We start from the raw sequence: 25,534 nt of genomic DNA on the forward strand, positions 1-25,534 counted from the left end.
CCTTTTATCTTTGGTACAAACCTTTCCACAGTTCAATTGACAGCTACACATATGACATGAGATAAAGCAAGTTGAAATTTTTTTTTGTCTCTGAGGTTTGAAGTGGGCCATTCTATTCACTTTTTATACCTCCATCTTCTAGCAATTGCTTCCTTCGCCTCTTCAATTTGAAATATCAAAATTGTCCTTCCAAGTTTTTATTTTAAAGTTCAAACCTCAAGTTTTATTTTAAAGTTGAAACCTCCATGGAAGAGTTTGGGCTTTTGCTGGCTAGAGGTAAGGGTTTAGGGTTTAGGGTTTCCTTGCGTTTGAAAAAGGTGATTGGAAAAATTATAGATGCCAGACAGTTGGCTTTTCTTGAAGGAAGAGGTTTATTGGACAATGTGCTTGTCGCGAATGAGATTTTGGAAGAGTACAAGAGAAAAAGAAAGAGTTGTGTGGTCTTCAAAGTTGATTACGAGAAGGCTTACGACTCAGTGAATTGGGGTTTTCTCTACTATATGTTAAGGAGGTTGGGTTTCTGTGATCGTTGGATTCAGTGGATCAGGGGTTGTTTAGAGTCGACTTCAGTCTCTGTCCTTGTCAATGGGAGCCCAACTAGGGAGTTCCTTCCTAGAAGGGGTCTTCATCAGGGAGATCCGTTAGCTCCTTTTCTATTCCTCATTGTAGCATAAGGTTTGGCTAGGGTGGCAAGGGTAGTGGAGGAAAAGAAGTTGGTTGATAGTTTGGAGGTTGGGAAGGATAAAGTAAAGGTGAATATGTTACAATACGCAGATGATACTTTGTTTTTCTGTGAAGCAAATGTCAAAAGCGTGTTTAACATTAAGGTGATTTTGCATTGTTTCGAACTTTCTTCCGGGTTAAGGGTTAACTTCGGGAAAAGTAGGATTGGTGGGACGGGTTTGGACTAGGGAATGCTCCAGCGGTTTGCAGCTATTCTCAATTGGGAGACGATGGTTGTTCCTTTTATATACTTGGGTATGCCTGTCGGAGGGAGTCATAAAATAGGGGATTTTTGGAATGGGGTGATTGAGAAGGTTCAGACTAGATTAAGCAGATGGAAGGGAAGATGGAAGGGAAGATGTTTGTCGATGGCCGGGAGGGTTTGTTTGATCAAGTCGGTGTTATCCTCTATTCTGTTATTCTATATGTCTTTATTTAAATTGCCATCGGGGGTGGCTGGAAAGCTAATTCGGTTGCAAAGAAGCTTCCTTTGGGGATGGGGAGCAGAAGGAAGGAAGATGGTTTGGGCCTCTTGGAGTCAGGTATGCAAGCCACGTAAGTTTGGGGGGTTGGGGGTAATTGATGTAAGATCGTTCAATCTGGCTTTATTGGGGAAGTGAATTTGGAAGATGGGGTCGACCGAGAGAGGCCTTTGGAAGGAGATCCTCGAGTCTAAATATGGAGGGTGGAGAAGCTTGGGAGAGGAAGGAAGAGGTAGAATGTGTTCTCTATGGTAGAAAGATTTGAAAGAGGTGTGGTTCTCAGAGGGTTGGGGGAGAAGTTTTGCAGACGGTTTCAAGTGGAATATAGGGGAAGGGAAGGATATACTTTTATGGGAAGACAGATGGCTGAACGGCGAGTCACTGAAGAGTTCATTTCCAAGGTTGTTTTCTATTAGCTCTTCCAAGAACGCTAAGGTGTCTGAGGTTGGCTTTTGGTCGAATGGTGAGTGGGTATGGCAGTTGTCTTGGAGAAGACCGTTTTTTGAGTGGGAGAAGTCGTTGGCGGAGCAGTTGGGTCAGCTTTTGTTAGAGGCTCGAGTTGTTTCGGGTGAGGTGGATGGTTGGATCTGGAAAGGAGGGGATTCCCAATCTTATTCGGTTAATTCTGCCTATAATCTTGTTAGAAAGGATAAAGAGACTTTACTCTCGCCAATTTTCAATAAGCTATGGAAGAGCAAGGCAATTCCCTCTGCAGCTCTTATGGCTTGGAGGCTGTTGGAAAACAAGCTTGCTATCAGGGTAAATTTGAGTAGAAGAGGGGTTTTGGTGGTTAGCTCGACGTGTGGTGTGTGTGGGTTGGTGGAAGAGTCTTGTTGTCATTTGTTCTTCGATTGCAGTTTTGCTAGGCGGGTGTGGGGGTTGTGCCATAGGTGGCTTGGGGTTTCGGTGGCGTCTCATATCCAGCCAAAGTGTAATTTTGATCATTTCAGGTTGAGCAGTGCTTTAGAAACGGTTTATAACGTCTGGTCCACAATTTGGGTTGGGGTGGTGAGCGAGTTGTGGAAGCACAGGAACAACATTATTTTTAATAGAGGAGTGGGGGATGCTTCTGAAGTTTTTTCTTTGGTACAAGTAAAGGTCTGGTTGTGGGTTTCTATTAATTGTAGGTCAGCCTCGTTTTCCTTTTCTGACTGGTGTTTAGAACCTTTGGTTTGCATGAGGCTAATCTCCTAAGTTAGGCTTGTTTTGTAAGTCTGAAAGTTCTAGGCTGGCACGTGTATAAGGGTTGAACCACCCCTGAAGTGGTTCCTATTTATTTATTTTTTATTGCCGATCAAAAAAAAAGGTAAGGGATAGCTCCGATTAGGTGTGGTGGACGTGGTGGTGGTGTTTAGAAGCAAATGTAGGTGATTTCAAGTATGAAGTAGTGGTTTTTTTAGTAATGTTGGGTGAAATTGTTAAAAAGGTGTTTCCAGAAATCAGAGTGTGGAAAAACACTTTTATGCATTCCAAAACGGGGTATCTGAGACACCGATTGCATTCTAGAATGAAGTTTTCGAAATAGAGTGGTATGTTCAAAAATAGGTAATCTCGAATAGTTTTTTGTTTTTGACATTGTATTTTGGAATATCTTTCTGAAATTGTATGATGTTCATTCTAGAAAGCGAGCGATTTTCAGAATATAATGACAAACACCAAATGCTATTATGGAATACACATTTTGGAATGTATCACAGAATTTTGGATATTCAAATTGGAATTGGAAAAATGAATTTCAAAATCCAAAATATGGATCAGTTAACACGATTTTCGACAATGTAATTCTAGAAATGTAATTTTTATTATGAAAACCATATCCTGGAATGAAAATTACACTTATATAAGTTATCTTAAATGTTCTAGATTTTAGATTTCAGAATTCATTTTTTCAATTCTATAATCGAATTTCTATAATGTAATGATGTGTATTTTTTTATTGTGTAACATGTATTCAATTTTTACTAAAGTATTAGGTGAGGTTGTCATGTAGGGAGCTAGATGATGTTGACATGGAGTGGTCAACATCTTATAGTGCATGAGATAACGAATGTATGATGTAATGACACATTTACACTAGATGAGTTAAATGTTATTTTCCAAAAACTATTTACATATTGTATATTTGTGAAGCATATTTAGTGGATGAAATTTGAAGTTATCATAAGTTTTTGTAGGTATTTACTACTCGGGATGACCTCATAAGTTCAATTGTATGCATGTTCCCAATCTAATGTACCCAAAAGCAACGATATCCATTCAAATGGACGAGAATCCTTGTGCTCGTTGTACTAGGTAAATTGGACCGCAACTAACACGATGTTGTCTAACTGCAATTGAACAACTGCAAGTGTTGGCAATCTCAACATATCATACTGATAAGTGTCAAATTTCAGTAATATTTCATATTAAAATACAAACATTTATGTATATTAATTGAGCAAATAATTGTAATATAACTCCTAATTTATGAATTTATACATTTTTACATATTTTGTGATTTTAAGTTGAATAAGAATTATTTATTCCCAAATTTGTGTTAACTTCAATATTATAGGGAATAATGGAAATGAAAGGGCAAAAGGAGAATGTTCAAAGCTAAAAAGGGAAAGTTGGAACACACCAACACTCACCCGAGTTCGCCCAACTCGCCCAAGCTAGAAGCCCTAGAGGATCTCGCCCAAACAAGCCTAATCTTGCCCAAGCAAGATCACTCCAGTAACGTTGGGCCTTTTTTCCGTACAACTCACCCAAGCAAGCCCAATAACGCCCAAGCAAGATGTCACTTATCCCAAGCCCAACTATGTTAAATATGAGGCTTGAGGCACAACCCTAGATAGGATCATTGAGTGGATTGGATTCTAATTGGTGGATTGGATTCTAATTGGAAGAATGAAAGTGTTAAAAGCCCTAGTGGAGGCAGTCGTCAAGGAGAAACATCCTGGATCTCCTTTTCTTGCTCTCTCTACTTATAATAGCCAACATGAGTGGTTAATTCTACCATTTGGGATTGGGAGTAATCTGTTCAAACTCTTATGTATTGAATATAATATTTTGTTATTGATTGAACATTGGTATTGTCATTTTATTTGTAATGCTTGTTTCTATGATCTAGATCCTTAGATTTGACTGGAAAGTACGTATAAGTTTCTAACTCCAATGATAATGCTTAACATATTTGAATGCTAGGAATATATTTGAAATGTTAATTGCTATCAACGTCTAATCGTAATGATAAGAGACTCTTTTAATAATTTTGGGTATTAATATAAAAGATTTTTATACGGGCATTAATACCAATCAAATGATAGAATATTACCATGCTAATCAAAATACAAAAAGAGTAAAAAGGATGAATCCCAATTGAACCAACAAACTCTTTGACTTGTTTTCTTTTTAATCATTGCAATCATAACAAACTCTTAACAAACTTTATTATTTTGTTTTCTATTTAGTAAATCTTTTACTTGAATATTCAATTGTTCTCCTTGTGGGTTTGATATTTGTCCTTAGGAACAAATTATTACTTCTGAAAACACGGTGCACTTGTCGTAAATCAGTCATCACATACCGCATGCACTAATATAATTGAGGCACACTTGTCTCAAACCTATAGTTGGAAAATGTTCATAAATCCATGCTTACAATAAATCATATTTAACACAATCAATGATTTATAAAATACATTATGTATTTATAAAATGTAATAATGTTCATTCAGACTAACACGCAACAAGCTCAAATATCCAACTAGTTGCTTCGTATTTGCATAACTAACATATCCCAATTGCTCATACATGTGGTTCAAAGCAATTGTCATCCACGCATATCCTCTCGTGAGTCGCAAATCCATGAAAAATCTCAAGTATGAATCACTGACTAAAGTCGCACTTTTATATGAAAAAACTGTGCAACTAACTAGGTGAAACAAATAAGCTTGAGGAGAAATTGTCCATTGTTTGTTGTCTCATATGTCCTCATATACCTCTGTCAACCAATTGAGCCCCTCATATGTCCCAATTGCTCACATGACCACCCTGCAATGCCTAGTCTCTGAAGATGCAGTAGCATGGTCAACACAAATTGCCTCTACCAATAACTTCGTAGCCCCAATTGCACCTAAGGTCAAGTACATGTGGAATTACTTGACAAAGGGCAGGTGTAAGAAATTTGTCACATCATCAAATGTGATGGTCAACTTGTAGAACATGGAAGCTTTGATGAAACCAAATCTGTGATAAGAGTTTGATGCTTTGATTGAAGCTTAGTTCTAGGGTGTTTAGAGTTTGTGTAAAATTCATTCTTAATCATATGCACAAGTTGAATCAATCTGTTTTGAAAGAGAAAAATGTTTTTCTAAGCCAAGTGAAAAACAACCGGTTGATTTCACGATTTAGTCGTTGTTTTACACCCAGCTGTTTGAAGGTTTTCAAAACTGATTTTGACTAACTGTCAAAACCAATTCAACCGATTAAAATGACATTTCAATCAGTTGATTGTCACATTTCTTAACAGCTTTTCAAAAACCTGTTAAATCTATTCTCAGTTGAATTAAAACTGTTTTGGCATGCTTAACTGCCTAAAACGGCTAGATTTAAGAGCTATAAATATGGTTTTTCTCTATATTAAAAAACACATCGAAAGTAAGATTGAAAACGTTTTTTATAAGAGATTTGATTCAAAGTTTTGCAAGATTGCCTAAAGGTTGTGCATTGGTTCAAGAACTGATCTTAGGAGCTCTGTGATTTCCTGAATACCAGGTGTAATCTATTCCTTTTGATTCTTGTAAGTTTGTTAATCTGTAAGGTCAGAGGTTGTTCTGACTGTGGTTATGTGAAAACCAAAGAGGGTGAGTGTTCTTGTGTGGTCAAGATCACCTCTTTGTGGTGTTGAGTGTTTGTAATCTGTGATTGATTGCTAGTGGAATACCCAGTGGTTTTCTGGGGACAAAATGTAGTTAAGGTGTTGAGTGAACCAGTATAAATTGATTGTGTAATCTCTCTCTCGCTCGCTCTCTCTCTCTCTCTCTCTCTCTCTCTCTCTCTCTCTCTCTCTCTCTCTCTCTCTCTCTCTCTCTCTCTCTCTCTCTCTCTCTCTCTCTCTCTCTCTCTCTCTCTCTCTCTCTCTCTCTCTCTCTCCTCTCTCTCTCTCTCTCTCTCTCTCTCTCTCTCTCTCTCTCTCTCTCTCTCTCTCTCTCTCTCTCTTACTTATTACAAACTGTTTGATTTAATTTTTGTCTCTGCTGCTATAAACAACCGATTAAAACGAAATTTCAACCGATTGTTTTTCTGCAAATAGTTTTAATTGCTTTGATTGTTTGGCTTCCTTGGTTGCTCCTTCTGTGATTGTTGATAAATCTTCATTCTTAGCAATCTTTGCGAAAATCTTTTGACAAACAATTCACCCCCCCCCCTCTTGTTTAGACCATTAATTCTAACACAACTTCAATAGGTAGATGAACTAAAATTGTATCTACATGTCACCTCTCTACAAAGACAAACAACAATTCTTTGTCAACAATGTCGTAGCTAGCACAAACCAAATAGGCTAAACCCGACAACTCAACTGCAACTTCTATTTGTTCATGTGGTGCTTTCAACTTATTCATAGTTTGTCAATGAGACACCAATTTTAGTTCACCACGATCCTTCAATAACTAATCAATATCATTTTAGAATTGGAATCCAATAAATAACACATTAATTTCACTGCATATGTCAACTTTATTACTTACCAGACCATTACCTAATTGTCTAGTCACATGGTCTTCATAATTGGTCAATAATAATTTATCCACTAACTCTATAGGATAGGTTTCATCCTTCACTACATGGGCTTTTTCAGCTATCACATATTCTTCACCTTCGTCATCTTCAACAACATCATTAACACCACCTTACTCTATGTCTAATAGATGCAATCGGGTGTACATTGTTGGTTTGAGAACCTCATCCTCTAATTCTCAACCTGTTTCTCTACATATACGTCAATAAAATTAATATTTAACACCTAAAAGCAACCATACATAGGAAAAAAAATTGAATAGGCTTTCAAAGACAACTTTCTAGAATAGCCTTTCCAGATAATATGATTTTAGAAAAGCAATTCTAAAAACAAATTTTAGAAAGGTTCTTTTGAAAAGTTGTTATTGAGAGCCTATTCCAAAAATATTCAAGAAACATTATATTGGAAACATATTTTGGAAACCTAATTTTATAAGTCATCACAATATGCATACCTCCCAATATTCTAGAATCTAATTTCCAAAAGATTTACAAATCATCCTTTCCAGAAAGTAAAAAAAAATATGAAATTCAGGTTTCTTCAACAATGATCTACGTATCAAAATGATGTCAATAACCACAAAAAATGAATGCAAATCACCAACCAAACACAACGAACCTATAACTCAACAAATTCGATGAACCATACACCACAAGCCAACCAGAATATTGCAATAAAGAAGGAAGAAGGAGGAAATTTAAAATATAGTTTTTAATTATAAACTCTGGAGGGAATTTTTGTCATTTTGTTAAGGTGATGGCTGCGGATTAAAAAATGGGGTGTGCAAGAAGCAAAAGCCCTATCTTTTTTCTTTCTCTCTCTCTTTCTATTGCGCTGGGGTCCATTCTAATGCTTCCTAGTCTTTCCTCAAGGCTTTAACTGAAAGTAAAATTTGAATTCATAGATACAATTTTTAATCAGTTTAAATTATTTTATGTGACATTTTTTGCTTTAAATAATTTAGGCGAATCCTAAAACTTTCTTTTTTCAGTGGATCAATAGCTAATTATAACATGGCAATTACTTCTCATGCCAAATCAAATTGGAACTTGAATCTGATTTTTTTAATATGAAATGATAAAAATACTTTTGTACCAGTCAGACACCGGACGACCGAGTCAAATGACATTTACAATATAACAAATATGTAATAAAGAAGCAATTGTAACTGGCGTTTAATGAGTCAAAGACACACTTCAAGATACACCCCCATGATACTAGGAAGCCACTACACACGTTCTGGTGACCATTACACACGTCGTAGCAAACTGATTACCTGCCACCGCACACGTTTTGGTGAACGGATCACTTAGACCACACAAAGGGAGGCTTAGGTCAACCTATAAAGAGAATTCAAAGAGGGGGAAAAGGTACGTTTTTCATATCCTAAGAGAACAAACCAAAATACTATCATTGACTTGAGCGTCGGAGTGCAATCGCAGGTACCCCCGGCCGGCGGAGCACACACACACCGAAAGGAAGGACTTCGAAGGATTAGGAGATTATCAGCACGACAACGAATTGTTTACCAGTGGATAAATTTTACCTAGGCCTCGTCATCCATATGTTAGAATATATGGCTTTAAACTAGAGGGGGGTGAATTGTTTAAAGAGAGTTTTCGTAAACTTTTCAGCCTTGAATGAAATTACTTCGAGAAAACCTTGATTAAGAAATCAGTTTTTCAAAACATAAAGCAAAAAGCACAACACTAGTAAAAACAATTGGTTGTTTTACCGAAACAATCTGTTGTTTATACTAGTTAACAAATATCATAATTGAATTTAAAAAGTTAGGGATAGAGAGAATGCACACAGATGTTTATACTGGTTCACTCCAAATCCAGAGATACATCCAGTCTTCTCAGAAACCTCTGAGGAAATCCACTAAGCAATCACACCTTGATCACTTACACCACAACCAAGAAAGTGACCTTGATCCCCTCAAGACACACACTCTTCTTGGCCAACACACCAACACTAAGATTGCTGATCTTGATCCCCTCAAGAACACACAGCCAATCTCAGCAAACACACAAACAAAACTTGTTCAACAGAGTACAAAAATTACACTTGTTACAGAAGATAATCTGAAATCAATACAAGCAGAATCCTATTCCACACACTTTGATCAATCACAAACTCTAAGCAATCTCAGCTCTTTGAAAAACTCAAAATTTGTATTCAAAATCTTGTTAATCAAATCTGTTTTTCTGAATATATTCAAAGATGTTATTTGTTATCAAATCTTGACAAACTCTTAAATTGCATTAAAAGATTGGTCAAAGCATTTAAAGACTGGAGCGTAAGCAATTAAAACATTTAAAGCTCAGTCAAAGATAAAACAACTTTTCTGTTATGGTACCAAAACAAACAATCGGTTGTTTCCTCGAATCAATCGGTTGTTTTGGTTCTAACAGTTCAACCATTTGAAAAATAGTTTTCAATCTTTTCTAAAAACATTTAAGTATAAACAATCGGTTGTTTCGACAAAACAATCGGTTGTTTCGACAAAACAATCGGTTGTTTTTAACTTAGTTTGAAAAACATTTTTCTTTCAAAAAGATTTAGAATGCCTATGCTTTGGATTCAATCAAGAGGTGAATTACATACACAATCTACCTCAGATCCTAACTAAAACAGCACAGCAACAGCAAGCTCAGCCAAGGCTTCAACATCCTTCAAAGGGTTTGGATTCTTCAAAGCTTGAACACCACTTGGTTCAACAATCTCCCCCTATTTGATGAAGACAAATCCCTGGTGCTTGTGTTTGTTCTGATTGAATCTGAAGCAGTACCTGCAAAAATAGCATTTATACTATCCAATGCTTCTTACAGCAGCAGGTTAGATTTTTATATATTCAAAGCATAAAACATGATAAACAATCGGTTGTTTACACAAAATAATCGGTTGTTTCTATCAGCAGCAATAGAAAACAGCTTAAAATCATATATTTAATAGTTTATACAGTTTTAGATAAAGATATACAAGAACCAATTAATTCTCCCCCTATTTGTCTTCACAAATAGACTTTTAGCATGTATCAAAACAGATTTAGGAGAGATTATTAAGATCAAGGATACCTAACTCATTTCTTAGGAAGAAAAACCTTTCTTTTGGTAAAGGCTTCGTGAAGATGTCAGCTAACTGCAGTTTGGTCTCCACAAACTTCACTTCACAGTTCCCATTGTTTACATGATCCCTGATGAAATGATGCCTTATCTCAATATGTTTGGTCCTTGAGTGCTGAGTTTGATTTTTGGTAAGATTGATGGCACTTGTGTTATCACACATCAAAGGAACCTTGCTTATTTGTAATCCAAAGTCTGCAAGTTGTTGTTTGAGCCACAAAATTTGTGCACAACATCTTACAGCAGAAATGTATTCAGCCTCAATAGTAGAGAGAGCAACACATGCTTGCTTCTTGCTATGTCATGAGATTAGGCTTGAGCCAAGAAGGTGGCAAGTGCCACTTGTGGTCTTTCTATCTAGCTTGCAACCTGCAAAGTCAGAATCTGAATAACCAATTAAATGAATTGGAGAGTGAGAAGGATACCATAACCCAACAGATGATGTTCCTTTGAGATATTTCATAATCCTTTTTGCAAATTTGAAGTGTGACTCTTTAGGATTTGCTTGATATCTTGCACATAGACACACTGCAAACATGATATCCGGCCTATTAGCTGTTAGATAAAGCAAAGAGCCAATCAATCCTCTGTATTTTGTTTGATCTACACTCTTTCCAGCAGCATCAGCATCCATGTAACAGCTTGATGACATTGGAGTGCTTGCTTCTTTGCAACTCTCCATTTCAAATTTCTTGAGAATCTCTTTGCAATACTTTGATTGACATAGAAAGATTTCATCCTTTGTTTGCTTAACCTGCAATCCAAGAAAGAAAGACAGTTCTCCCATCATAGACATTTCAAACTCACCTTTCATTGCAGCCACAAACTCTTCACACAAACTATCTTGTGTAGCACCAAAGATGATGTCATCTACATAGATTTGCACAAGAATTATTTCTGCATTTGACTTTTTAATGAAGAGAGTCTTGTCTACCATTCCCCTTTCATACCCATGACATAGCAGGAAATTGCTAAGCCTCTCATACCACTGTCTTGGAGCTTGCTTCAGTCTATACAAAGCTTTCTTCAACTTGAAGACATGGTTGGGATACTTATGATCTTCAAAGCCCGATGGTTGATCTACATAAACTTCCTCATTAATGTAGCCATTCAAGAAGGCACTCTTGACATCCATTTGGAAGAGTTTGAAACCACTCATACACGCAAAAGCCAGCAGCAGCCTCACAGCCTCCAATCTAGCAACAGGAGCAAACGTTTCACCATAGTCTATACCCTCCTCTTGATTGTAGCCCTTGGCAACTAGCCTTGCTTTGTTCCTTTTGATCACACCATCTTCATCTAGCTTGTTCCTGAAAACCCATTTCGAACCAATCATATTCATTTCATTAGTTTTAGGGACAAGAAACCATACCTCATTCCTTGCAAACTGATTCAACTCTTCATGCATAGCTTCAACCCACTTCTCATCCTTGAGAGCTTCCTCAATTGACTTTGGTTCAATTTGAGAGACAAAAGTTGTGTGCCTACAGAAGTTTGAGATGGAGCTACGTGTGGAGACACATTCCTTTATCTGTCCTATGATGTTATCCACTGACAGATCTCTAGGAATCCTCCACTCTTTGGGCAGCTCACTCTGTTGCAGAATTTCAATCAGTTGTTTCTGCGAATCAACCGGTTGTTTTTCTGCACAGATTTCCATCTTCTCCAAACTGATGCTCTGTTCATCTTCTTCAACACTGGTCTTTGGGATTTGATTGATTCTGCGATCTACCTCATCAAAGACAGCGTGAACTGATTCTTCTACAGTCATCAACCTCTTGTTGTAGACTCTATATGCATGACTTGTGAGTGAATACCGTATGAAGATGTCAAGATCCGCTTTCTCATCAAACTTTTTCAAGTTTTCCTTTCCATTGTTGAGAACAAAACAGCTGCAGCCAAAGACTTTGAGATGAATGATTTTAGGCTTCCTTCCATTGAAGAGTTCATATGGAGTTTTCTTCAAAATGGGCCTTATAAGCACCCTATTCATCACATAACATGAGGTGCTCACTGCATCTGCCCAAAAGTACTTAGGAAGTGATGATTCACTAAGCATTGTCCTTGTTAGCTCTTCAAGAGACCTGTTCTTCCTCTCTACTACTCCATTCTGCTGTGGTGTTCTTGGAGCAGAGAAGTTGTGCAAAATTTCCATCTTCTCACAGAATTTGCTGAACTTCTCATTCTGAAATTCTCCTCCATGATCACTTCTAATAGAACCTATGTTGTTGTTCTTTGTATTTTGCAACCTTCTTGCTAGCTTTTTGAATGCAGAAAAGGCATCACTCTTTGATTCCAAGAAAAGAGTCCAAGTGTACCTAGCATAGTCATCAACAATAACAAAAGCATAATAATTTCCACCAAGACTCATAGTTCTTGAGGGTCCAAAGAGATCCATGTGAAGAAGTTCAAGAGGTTTCAAAGATGAAACAACATTTTTAATTTTTAAAGAACTTTTCACTTGTTTCCCTTTTTGGCATGCTTCACAAATGTGATCCCTCTCAAACTTGAGTTTTGGCAGCCCAATCACAAGATCCTTTGAAATTACCTTGTTCAAGTGATTCATGTGAATATGAGCAATTCTTCTATGCCAAAGCCAAGATTCATCTTGCTTGGATAGAAGACATCCAATTGAACATAGTGAAGAGATATCTAGAAGGTACACATTATTAACTCTCTTACGTACCAACATTACCTCTTTGGTGTTGGGTAGACAGATTTCACATGTGTTTGACTTGAACATCACTTGATATCTCTTGTCACATAGTTGGCTAATGCTCAACAGATTATGTTTTAGGCCTTCTCATAAAGCACATCATGGATCACCAAGATGTCTTTATCTCTATGGATCCTCTCCCAAGAATCCTTCCTTTGTTGTTGTCTCCATAGGTGACATGACCCTCTTGCTTAAAGGAGATACTCGGGAACTTTGATTTCTCCCCTGTCATGTGCTTGGAGCATCCACTATCCAAATACCACAGTTGCTTGCTCTCCTCCAAGGTTCCCTACAAAAAAGATTTTCAAGTACAAAGATTTGGTCCCCTTATGAATGTGGGTCCATTTGGTTTACACTCATCAATTAAAGCTTTATTACCCTTAGGAATCCACTTCATAAGACCTTTAGGAACAACATATTTTCTGATTTTGCAGAACCTCACAGAATGGCCTCTTTTCATGTAATAGAAGCATGTAACAATCGGTTGTTTCGATGGTCCAATCGATTGTTTTTCTGGAATTTTCGAAAATGATTTTGAAAATCTATCTTGTTTGTTTTATGGGTTAAAATCCAACCCAACTTTTCCAAAAACACAGTTTTGAGATGTCAAGACATTCTCAAAGTTGGATTGGCCTTTAGAAAGTTTATCCACAGTTTTAACAAGATTTACGCAATTTTAACAAACTAGAGCATCACACTTGCAATAGGAGTTTTTGTAGATGATTTCAAGATTTTCAAAATCTGTTTTTGTATTTTCTAATTCCTCTTCCAATGTCTTTACTCTGTTTTCAAGCCAGCTATTCTTTTCCTTTAACCGATTGTTCAAGAGAGCCAATCGATTGACTTCTTCATGTATTTCTTGAAAGGCTTGAAGCAATTGACCATAATTTCAAGAGTTTGAGGAGTTTGATGAACTTACATTACTTGAGTCATCCTCCTTTCTGGCCATGAAGCAAAGGTTGAGGCTTTTCTTATTTTGTCTTCTTTTCCTTCTTGCTTGACTCTTTGTCATTGCCTCCTTTGGTTCATTGTGTCCATGAGCAGCCTTGAGTGTGTCCCACATATCCTTAGCAGTTTTGCATTTTGATATCCTGAAAAACTCATTAGTATCTAGTGTTGAAGCTATTATGTTTTGAGCAGTACAATCAAGCTTGGCCATCTTACATTCATCATTGGTCCATTGAGACCAAGGTTTTGCAATGAAAGAACCATTCTTTTTAAACTTTGGAATGTAAGGACCATTCTCAATTGAATCCCAAATTCCTTGATCAATAGATTCCACAAAGATTTTCATTCTGGCTTCCCAGTATTTGTAATTCAATCCACAGAATAAAGGTGGTTTGTAGATTGAAGCACCTTCCTCAAAAGATTGTTTTCCACCCATAGAAAAAAGATTTTTGTATCAACTTGAATAATTTTCAAGAACCAAGCTCTTGATGCCAATTGTTAGAATATGGCTTTAAACTAGAGGGGGGTGAATTGTTTAAAGAGAGTTTTCGCAAACTTTTTAGCCTTGAATGAAATTACTTCGAGAAAACCTTGATTAAGAAATCAGTTTTTCAAAACATAAAGCAAAAAGCACAACACTAGTAAAAACAATCGGTTGTTTATACCAGTTAAAAAATATCAAAACTGAATTTAAAAAGTTATGGATAGAGAGAATGCACACAGATGTTTATACTGGTTCACTCCAAATCCAGAGCTACATCCAGTCTTCTCAGAAACCTCTGAGGAAATCCACTAAGCAATCACACCTTGATCACTTACACCACAACCAAGAAAGTGACATTGATCCCCTCAAGACACACACTCTTCTTGGCCAACACACCAACACTAAGATTGTTGATCTTGATCCCCTCAAGAACACACAGCCAATCTCAGCAAACACACAAAAAACTTGTTCAACAGAGTACAAGGATTACACTTGTTACAGAAGATAATCTGAAATCAATACAAGCAGAATCCTATTCCACACACTTTGATCAATCACAAACTCTAAGCAATCTCAGCTCTTTGAAAATCTCAAAATCTGTATTCAAAATCTTGTTACTCAAATCTGTTTTTCTGAATATATTCAAAGATGTTGTTTGTTATCAAATCTTGACAAACTCTTAAATTGCATTAAAAGATTGGTCAAAGCATTTAAAGACTAGAGCGTAAGCAATTAAAACATTTAAAGCTCAGTCAAAGATAAAACAGTTTTTCTGTTATGGTACCAAAACAAACAATCGGTTGTTTCCTCGAATCAATCGGTTGTTTTGGTTCTAACAGTTCAACCATTTGAAAAACAGTTTTCAATCTTTTCTAAAAACATCTAAGTATAAACAATCGGTTGTTTCGACAAAACAATCGGTTGTTTTTAACTTAGTTTGAAAAACATTTTTCTTTCAAAAAGATTGAGAATGCCTATGCTTTGGATTCAATCAAGAGGTGGATTACATACACAATCTACCCCAGATCCTAACTAAAACAGCACAGCAACAGCAAGCTCAGTCAAGGCTTCAACATCCTTCAAAGGGTTTGGATTCTTCAAAGCTTGAACACCACTTTGTTCAACACCATACAGGTACAATTGGCGCCCACCGTGGGGTCGAAGTAATTTTCAGCTTTCCAAACATAAGGACTTCAACCAGCAACGATGGTATCTACAATGAACAACACAAACAACGACAATACGGCGAAAGAGCAAATGGTGATGCTCCAAACCCTCCAAGCCCAGATGAAGGAATTGCGACAGAAGGGAATCGCAAATCAACTACGTCATGAAGAGGACCGACGTAAGCAAGAGGAAGAACGGTGCCGGCAGGCAGATGAAATGGCTCAGTTGAAGGAGCAGAACAAAAGGCTGCTTCAATGACTCGAAGAGTCCGAACAAGAAGAACACTCCCACACGCCAATACCAACACCGCAAACTCATCAATTTGGGACAAAACCACCAACTCTCCAAACCCATGGGGCACATCACACTTCACTTACACATCCAACCCACAAGAGCATTAAACATGTCGCTTTCGACAAGGAAGAAAATCCAAAAGGTCACCCTTTCACGGACGACATCATTGTTGCACCTCTTCCTGATAAGTGGAGAGGTTTGACAATGAACCTCTACGATGGTTCTACTGATCCGGACGAGTATCTGAACATTTTCATAACACAAATGACTTTGTACACCATAGATCAGACGGTGTGGTGAAAAGTTTTTCCCACCTCCCTGAGAGAGGAACCACTATAATGGTTTACCGAACTCCCTCCAAACTTTGTGACCAGTTTCAAGGTTCTGGAAACAAAGTTTACCACCCAATATGCACCGAGCAGACCCCACCGCACCTCGTCCATATCTTTCCTTAATGTAAAACAAGAAAAAGGAGAATCCCTGAGAACCTTTATGACAAATTCAACAAGGTCTGTATGGGGATCAAGAACTTGAACCCAAAGATATCAATGCATCACCAAATCTTGCCCATAGTCCCAGGACGATTCACTGAGAGTCTTATAAAACGACCACCATACAATATGGAAGAATTGAGAACGAGAGCCACCAAATTCATGCAGATAGAAGAGCACATTGATTATCACATGAAAACGCAGGCAACAACTTCTGAAAAAGAAAGGGAGGCAAATAAAGGCATTTGTCCCCCTATGACGGGGATTCACCGATACCGTCCAAATCGAGGTCCTCGTTTCCACAACTACACCCCTTTGACGGTACCTAGAGGAAAAGTGTTGGACGAAGCCTTACAAGCTGAACTTATCCTAGCACTCAAACAGGCGCAGACACCACGCAATGCCGATACGGCCAAACGTTGCTAGTATCACCGCAATTATGGCCACACGACCAAAGGCTGCCAAGCATTAAAAGATAAAATAGAAGAACTCGTCCAAGACGGTCACCTTCGCAAATTTATTAGAACGTCTACCGCCGCACCACGGTCACCCCAACGTGACATTGACTACTCTAGAGACAAAGAACGCTCTGAACGAAGAGACACTCGAAGCTGTGATGATTATCAGCGTACGACCCGGCAAAAATGAAGCGAAAGTCCGGTTAGACAGACCTGTCCCCAAAGTGAGAGCCTTGAGCGAAGAAGTCGAACCAAACAAAGAGTTTGTGAAGTTATTAACACTATTGTTGGCCCAGTTTTGCTCGGCGTACCAGCTCAAGGAGTTAATTATATCGCAGGCGACTTCGTAGGTGGTGGATACTCCAACTCTGCAAGGAAGAAACATCTGAGGGCGATTCAGTCCGTCCATTCAACTTCGACACATAAACGTCCACACATACCTCCAATTACCTTTACTGATGACGACTTCACCGCAATTGATCCAGCCCAAGATGACCCCATGGTCATCACGGTGGACATAGACAAATTTGCAATAGCGAAGGTCTTGGTGGACCACGTTAGCTCGGTCGACATTCTGTATTGGGAAACCTTTAAGAAGATGCGCATTTTGGAAACATAGATACAACCTTATGATGAACAGATAGTGGGATTTTCAGGAGAACGTGTGGACACCAAGGGATACATTGATCTGTTCACCACTTTCGGCGATGACTCTCTCAGGAAGACAATTAACATCCTATACCTATTGGTTAATGCCAATACCTCCTACAACATACTGCTCGGACGTCCTTTTATCAACAGATTAAAAGCTATTGTTTCTACCCCTCATTTGGCCATGAAGTTTCCTTCCATTAATGGAGATATTGCAACGGTGCATGTTGATCAAAAGACTGCGCGGGAGTGCTATGTGGCTAGCCTAAAAGTTGAGCCGACTAGACAGTTGTACACAATAACGAACGAACGATCGCCCAGCAGGAGAGGGCGGTCGCCAGAGAGGCGTTCTAGGGGTCAAAACTTCAGAAGGCACTTAGTTTTCCTTGTAGACCTAGATCCACAGCTGGAGGACCCTCGGATGGAGGTTGGAGAAGACCTTCAACCTATATTCCTCCACAACGACCGTAAGACGTATATAGGAACATCCCTAAAGTTGGACGACCGAGAAGTGATAAGTACGACATTGGTCAAGAATGCAGATCTTTTTGCCTGGACCGCCGCGGACATTCTCGGGGTTAACCATAATGTTATTACTCATAGTCTGTCTGTATATAAAGAGGCTAGACCGATAGCCCAGAAGAAAAGGAAACTAGGCGAGGAGAGGCGTAAGGCCGCCCGAGAAAGACTGATAAATTAGTACAAGCCGATTTCATCCAGAAAGCCCACTATATCACGTGGTTAGCTAATGTGGTAATGGTTAATAAGTCTAACGGTAAGTGGCGAATATGCGTAGACTACACAGACCTCAACAAGGCATGCCCAAAGGACTCTTATCCCCTGCCGACTATCGATCGGCTGGTCGACGGAGCAGTTGGACATTAGATTCTCAGTTTTCTTGATGCATACTCGAGATACAATCAAATCCAGATGCACCCACAGGATAGAGAGAAAACAACATTTATGACAGGCTTCAACAACTTCTATTATGAAGTTATGTCGTTCGGCCTCAAAAACGCCAGAGCTACTTATCAGCGTTTGATGGACTGTCTTCCACGACATGATTGGAAGGAACGTCGAAGTATATGTTGACGACATTATTGTCAAATCTAACTCATGCGAGCAACATGTCTTAAATCTGAAAGAAGTTTTTCAAGCTTTATGCAAGTATCACATGCGCCTAAATCCCGACAAGTGCGCGTTCGGTGTAGAAGGAGGAAAGTTCTTAGGTTTTATGCTCACCCATCTGGGCATAGAAGCAAACCCTGAGAAATGCAAAGCCATCACATAGACGCGGAGTCCCAACAGTATTAAAGAAATCCAAAGGTTAGTCGGATGGCTCACCACCTTGTCTCAATTCGTGCAGAAACTTGCGGAACGAACGAGACCAATCATCCAGTTGTTAAAAAAGGCGTCCGGGTTTGAGTGGACCGCTGAGTGTGAACATATTTTTCTTCAGTTGTAAGCATTTCTACCATCCCCGCCTGTTATCCAAAAGTTGAACGCAAGAGAACCAATCATTGTTTATCTCGCTGTTTCAAACGAAGCAGTGAGTTCGGTCCTAGTGCAAGAGATAGAAGCAGAAGAAAGGCCAGTGTACTTTGTCAGCCGAGTACTCCACGGCGCGGAAGTGAGATATCAAACGATCAAAAAGGTTGTGTTGGCCTTAATTATAACCGCACGACGGATGCGGATGTATTTTCAGAATCACCAGGTCATAGTTAAGACTAACTATCCTATTATGAAGATTCTCACGAAACCATATTTGGCAGGACGAATGATAGGATGGGACATTGAATTATCAGAATTTCATATCCAGTACCAACCCAGGAGTGCAATCAAATCCCAAGCCCTTGTCGCAGCTGACCTTGCTCCACAACCAGTTGAAGAAGAACATTCTCGGTGGATACTATACGTTAACGGTTCTTCAAACAGCCGGTCGTGCGGAGCAGGAGTGGTATTGGAAGGACCGGGTGAGATTTTCGTGGAACAAGCTTTAAAATTTGAGTTTAAGACCTCGAATAATCAAACCGAGTATGAGGCTATCATAGCCGGTCGTTATCTGGCTACTGAGTTAGAAGTAACTAAGTTAACTTGCAAATGTGATTCACGGGTAGTGTCGGGCAGCTCACAGAGGAATACAAAGTTCGAGAAACATTACTTCAGCAGTACTTTCACTTTGTACGGAATCTGTTAACCAAGTTTGAAGAGGTATCATTCCAACACGTCCGACGAGAAAATAACACTCGTGCGAACGCGCTTTCTCGATTGGCAACCACCAAACAAAAAGGAGTTCACCGATCGGTCGTACATGTAACTTTGACTAAACCCATTGTTGGTAAAGAGGAGTGCATGACGACTGGCGCCTAACCCAATTGGATGACCCCCCATCAAACAATATTTGACTGACAGAATATGTGACCCACACTTATAGAAAGCAATGAAGAAACATGTTGCCCGGTTCGTACTCATTGACCAAGACCTTTACAGGCGAGGGTACACTCGCCCACTCTTAAAATGCCTCACTCCAAAACAGGTCACCTACGTCATGAAGGAATTACATGAAGGAGTATGCGAAACTCATTATGGAGCACAAACCATGGCTGCCAAAGTATTACGGACCGAATATTATTGGTCGACCGTACATGGAGATTGCACCGAGTTTGTTCGGAAATGCATAAAATGCCAAGAGTATGGCACCTTGTCACACCAAAATCCTGAGAATTTGCATTACATCTTGTCTCCATGGTCGTTCGTGAAGTGGGGAATGGATATAATTGGACCATTTGCGCTCGGCAAAGGGCAATGTAAATTTCTGCTAGTCGGCATCGATTCTTTCACTAAATGGATTGAATTTGAACCTTTGAGAGCGATAACCGCACAAAATGTCCAAAAATTTCGTGTGGAAGAATATTGTGTGTCAATTCGGCCTACCTTAGATTATTATCACTGATAACGGTCAGCAATTTGCCGAACAAGGATTAGCGGAATTCTACGAGAAACTCAATATTAAGCACATTGCAAGTTCAGTCGAACTTCCGCAAACCAACAGTTAGGCAGAGGCTGCCAATAAGGCCATCCTCAACAAGCTCAAAAAGAGACTTGGTCCAGCCAAAGGAAATTGGATTGAAGAGCTTCTTGAAGTCCTATGGGCCTACCGATGCACCCCGCAGTCCACGACTCAAGAAACACCCTATAGTCTGACGTACGTCACTGAAGCCATGATTCCTGTTGAAATAGGCGAACCCTCACTGCGGTGGCAAATGCTGGATTTAGACTTAAATAAAGAAAGTCTACTAGTCGGCCTCGACCTTATCAATAAGCTAAGGGACAAATGCAGAATACGGGAGGAAGCATGTCAGATACGGGGGGCAAGAAGATATAACTCAAAGGTAAAGCCACGCATCTTCCACAAAGGAGATTTAGTCTGGCGCATGCGTAGCGATGCCCGAAAGGATAGCGGAAAGTTTTCAAGTAACTGGGAAAGACCATTTCGTATTACCGACGCAACGGTCGGAGGAGCGTATCGTTTAGAATATTTGTCAGGGAAAACTGTACCGAGAACGTGGAATGCCACACATCTCAAATTTTATTACAGCTGATAAATAAAATTTATGCACTCTTTCCTCGCTCGGTTGTTTTATCCCTAAGGAGGGTTTTCGACCGAGAAGATTTTAACGAGGCACTTTAAAAATTCATCAGTATAAATTACCGAATCGTTCGGCCAGCGCTTCATAACTTAGTTGTTATTCACCAAACCCTTGGTCTGAAATTTATTAATAACGTAATTGTTATTTACTGAATCATTCGGCCAACACTTAATAACTTAGTTGTTATTCACCAAACTCTTGGTCTGAAACTTATTAATAACGTAATGTTATTTACCGAATCATTCGGCCAACACTTAATAACTTAGTTGTTATTCACCAAACTCTTAGTCTGAAACTTATTAACAACGTAATTGTTATTTACCGAAGCGTTCGGCCAGCACTTAATAACTTAGCTGTTATTCACCAAACTCTTGGTCTGAAACTTACTAATAATTTAATTGTTATTTACTGAATCATTCGGTCAGCACTTAATAACTTATTTGTTATTCACCAAACTCCTGGTCTAAAACTTATTAACAACATAATTGTTATTTACTGAAGCGTTTGACCAGCACTTAATAACTTAACTGTTATTCACCAAACTCTTGGTCTGAAACTTACTAATAATTTAATTTTTACTCACCGAAGCGTTCAGCCAGCACCTTGTAATGTAAAAGCTATTTACCAAAATTCTTGGTCTGAAATCCATTAATAGCTTAATTATTATTCACCGAGCGTCCGGCCAGCACTTTATAACTTAAGTTTATTTGCCAAGTTCTTGGTCTAGAATTTCATCAGGACATTAATTACTGTCTATCAGTTGTTCAGTCAGGAACATATCAAAACTTAATAACACTTATCACATTTATGGTTATAATATTCGTTCGGTCGGATATTAATGATAAAGTTTGTATGAATTACTTAACAAAAACACATATATAAAAAGGCAAAGTCGTCAAGCACAATTGTTCGAGATAGTTGAAAGTAAAGCATAAAGATGCAACACATTGTTTAAAGCCCACAACCCGGGTCCAGGTATTTTCCTCATTTAAATAATCTCGACCGAATGATCTGGTTGATTGGCTTCGGTCTGTTGGTCTTCCATCACGTGGTCGGCACCACCTCCAAGTGACACCAGCTGACCGTTAACCACATCTTTCTCCAAATCATACCACCAATCTTCACTCGGTACGCCATGAAAAAAGGAGGTTTGTCGAACACCTTGGTAAAAGTTTTGCAACATAAACTCTTGGCATTTCTCCACCTCGGCAGCCAGAGATTCTCCTTTAGCTTCGGCATCAGCTTTTTCTTTCACCAGCAGATCCCGTTCGGCCATTACCTTGGTGAGTGTTGCCTTCAATGTTTCTTGTTCCTCTTTGGCCAGCCGGTCCTTTTTTTGCATCTCTTCTCTGCAAGTTTCCAAAGTCTCTATGGCGTTCTTTAAAGAGAGGGTCGACTCCTCCAATTCGGCTTTCAACTTCAGGACCACCACCGTTTGGGTCCTACTTAGCTCATCACCAATAGCTCTACCCACGACGGTCGCCCGACTTTGCAACTCTACCAGTTCTTCTATTAAGTCCTTGGTAGGGATGGCCGCCAACACACCTTCATCTTCGGGACGAAGCTCGAATTACATGGCGGAGGCCACTCTCATTGAAGAACCCAACATAGTGAGCGGCCTGTCGGACAATGGACCTACTTCAGAGCCAGCTTGAGCCTTGGGTGGACGTCCTCTCTTCCAGTTAACAGTTAGGGCGGCCACTGCCACGGGCGGTGCTATTTCTTCCATATCAGCTTTCTCTTTCTCAATCCCGGCGAGATTGTTGAGTTTTCGTTCGACAGCTTGCCGTTTCAGATTGTTCATGAAGCTACTAAGGGCGGGGTCCATCTTTATGACAATATCTGCAAGGTACGAACACAATTAAACCACATTAACATAACGAGTAGCACAGTCGGATGTAAAAAATCCACATACCATTAAAATCCTCCCACTTCTTGGTCGACCCATACAAAGCTATCAGTTCGGGTTGGCAACTTATAAGGCAGCTGGTCGATAACGACTAAAATTTCTTTATCAAAAGGTGAAAGAGCCGACCACAACCGGTTATCAAGTTGCGTTAGTTTTTCTGTCCAATGAAAGGGAAATTTGGTGGTCCCATTGGTGCTATAAAAATAGTTTTGGTCATTCGGCTCCACAAAATTTTTAAAGTATCTCTCTTTGAAATTTTTATACGAAGTTGTAAAAGCAGCAAATCAAATGTTCCCCGGTCGGTTAGACAAAGATAACCAACTCACAGGAGTGCTTGGACGTGTATTGTAATAATATAAAAAAAGGCTTTGGGGGTAGGCTCTAATTTAAACAAGCGACACAATACTCGGAAAACCTGAAGGGCTGCCCACGAGTTGGGATGTAGTTGTGTCGGTGCTACATTGAGGGTCTCAAGGACCCCCATGGTAAAATTATCAAAAGGAAGGGTTACATGCAAGTCAACAAATAAGGTACTATACACAAAGAAAAAGTCGACTGGAGCATTCTCCCAGTCGTGACATACACGGTCGGTCACACCGCATATATCAGCCATTATGGCTCCAGACGGACAATGGAGAGCTAGAAATGAATTTTCAGGCAACAACACATCTAATTTATCAGAATCCGTTAACCTAGTGGGAATTTTCAAAACAACGGGGTCAACCCAATCGTAACTTGGGTCGTCCGACAACCGACTCGCACTACCAGATGCAGTGTGAGTTGAGGATGACTCGTTATCTACAACATTACCAGAGGAATCTACAGAAGAAGACATTACTAACCTCAACCTGACAATTCAAGCAATGAACTCGGCACTCAGAGCAAATGGCACAAAACTCAAAAGGCAGAAAAAGTATGTAAACCTTTTTACCCACCAATGAAGCGCTATTTATAGCCAACATAGTAGGAGAGAGAATTCCCTACCATTCGTCCAACACCGTTGGATCTAATGTAATCTAACGGTCAAGCCCACTCGGCATACGAACGACACGAAATCTCCACCGTTGAGGACATCTGGTGAAATAGTGCATCATGAAATGGCGGCTCTGCTAAACGTCACATCTCTGCCATGCATTCGAAATTGCCAGCTATCGCACACTATCTTGGAATCCCCAACCATCCTATACAACTCTTCGGAGATAAATCTCCTCGAGCTTAGGGGGCAAGTGTACTGGTCAGACACCGGACGACCAAGTCAAATGATATTTAAAATATAACAAATACGTAATAAAGAAGTAGTTGTAAATGGCGTTGAATGAGTCAAAGACACACTTCAAGATACACCCCCGTGATACCAGAAAGCCACTACACACGTTCTGGTGACCATTACACACGTTTTAGCAAACTGATTACCTGTCACCACACACGTTTTGGTGAACGGATCACTTAGCCCACACAAAGGGAGGCTCATGTCAACCTATAAAGAGAATTCCAAGAGGGAGAAAGGTATGTTTTTCATATCCTAAGAGAACAAACCAAATACTAACACTGACTTGAGCGTCGGAGTGCAATCGCAGGTACCCCGACCGACAGAACACACACAGCGATCTGATTTTTTTAATATGAAATAATGAAAATACTCTTAAAGAAAAGGAGGTGGATATAAAACTACATTTCAGAATTTTTTTTTAGAATATTTTTTATTTGGATTTTCATAACACTTTTATAGATTTCATAAGTCTTCTTCTAAAATACATTTTTAAATTTCAGAAGTCTTTTTCTGGAATACATTTTTAAATTTTATTTTATGGAATTTTTTTCCAATGCGTAGTTTTTTAACTCTGGAATTACTTTATCATAATAAGATTTTGATTTTCGAATTGTGTTATGAAATTTCATTTCTAAAACACAATAATCTATTTTAGATTTGATTTTTCAGAATATATTTTTTTAATTCCAGATTTTTATTTCTGGAAGAAAAGGTATTTTTGGAAATTTAAAAGTGTATAGTGCTTATGTTAAAAAAAGTTGGGTGTAGGAAGAATTTGTCTTCTAACACGTAAAATGTTTCAAAAGTTGAGGGATCATGGATCAATTAAATGGTATCCTTCTCCTTGCAACATATCAATTTCAATTTGCACCAATATGTTATTGAAAATAACAAAATATTCTTATGACCTGACGAAAATAACTTTAAATAAAAAGGTGTGAGAAAAAAATTACTTCTGAAACCCTTTTTTTCTGGAAATATTTTGGATTTGGATTTCCATAACACATTTTTAAATTCTGAAAATTCTTACCTAGAATGCATTTTCAATTTTGTGTTATGGATTTTTTTTTTCATAATTTATTTTTTTACTTTGAATTATATTTATTAAATTCCATATTTTCAAATCTAAAATAAGGATAATTTTAAAATTTTCAAAAAATAATAGAGTGCATGTTAAAATTGATATGGTGCAGGAAGAACTTGCCTCCCGATTAATAACCATTAATTCAATTGGGCTAATCTCCAAGGGTAAAGGTTTTAGGCTAGTTCATATACATTGATTTTTCCACTCCAATATTTTCTTTATGCACCACCCTACCCTTAGATTGTAACGATGAAAATGAGTTTTCAAATTTGTTACAATTTCTGAAAAATATTTTATT

At 38.7% G+C, this 25,534-nt stretch overlaps 1 protein-coding gene across 1 annotated transcript; it reads left to right on the forward strand.

Annotated features, from left to right (window-relative positions):
• Positions 1-245: 245 nt before the first annotated feature.
• Positions 246-674, forward strand: LOC137829291 (secreted RxLR effector protein 78-like). The gene has a single exon (XM_068636094.1). It carries the CDS (start codon positions 246-248, stop codon positions 672-674), a length of 429 nt encoding a protein of 142 aa, XP_068492195.1.
• Positions 675-25,534: the final 24,860 nt, after the last annotated feature.

The sequence above is a fragment of the Phaseolus vulgaris genome, chromosome 7 (genome assembly GCF_000499845.2).
Source record: "Phaseolus vulgaris cultivar G19833 chromosome 7, P. vulgaris v2.0, whole genome shotgun sequence".
Classification (NCBI taxonomy): domain Eukaryota; kingdom Viridiplantae; phylum Streptophyta; class Magnoliopsida; order Fabales; family Fabaceae; genus Phaseolus; species Phaseolus vulgaris.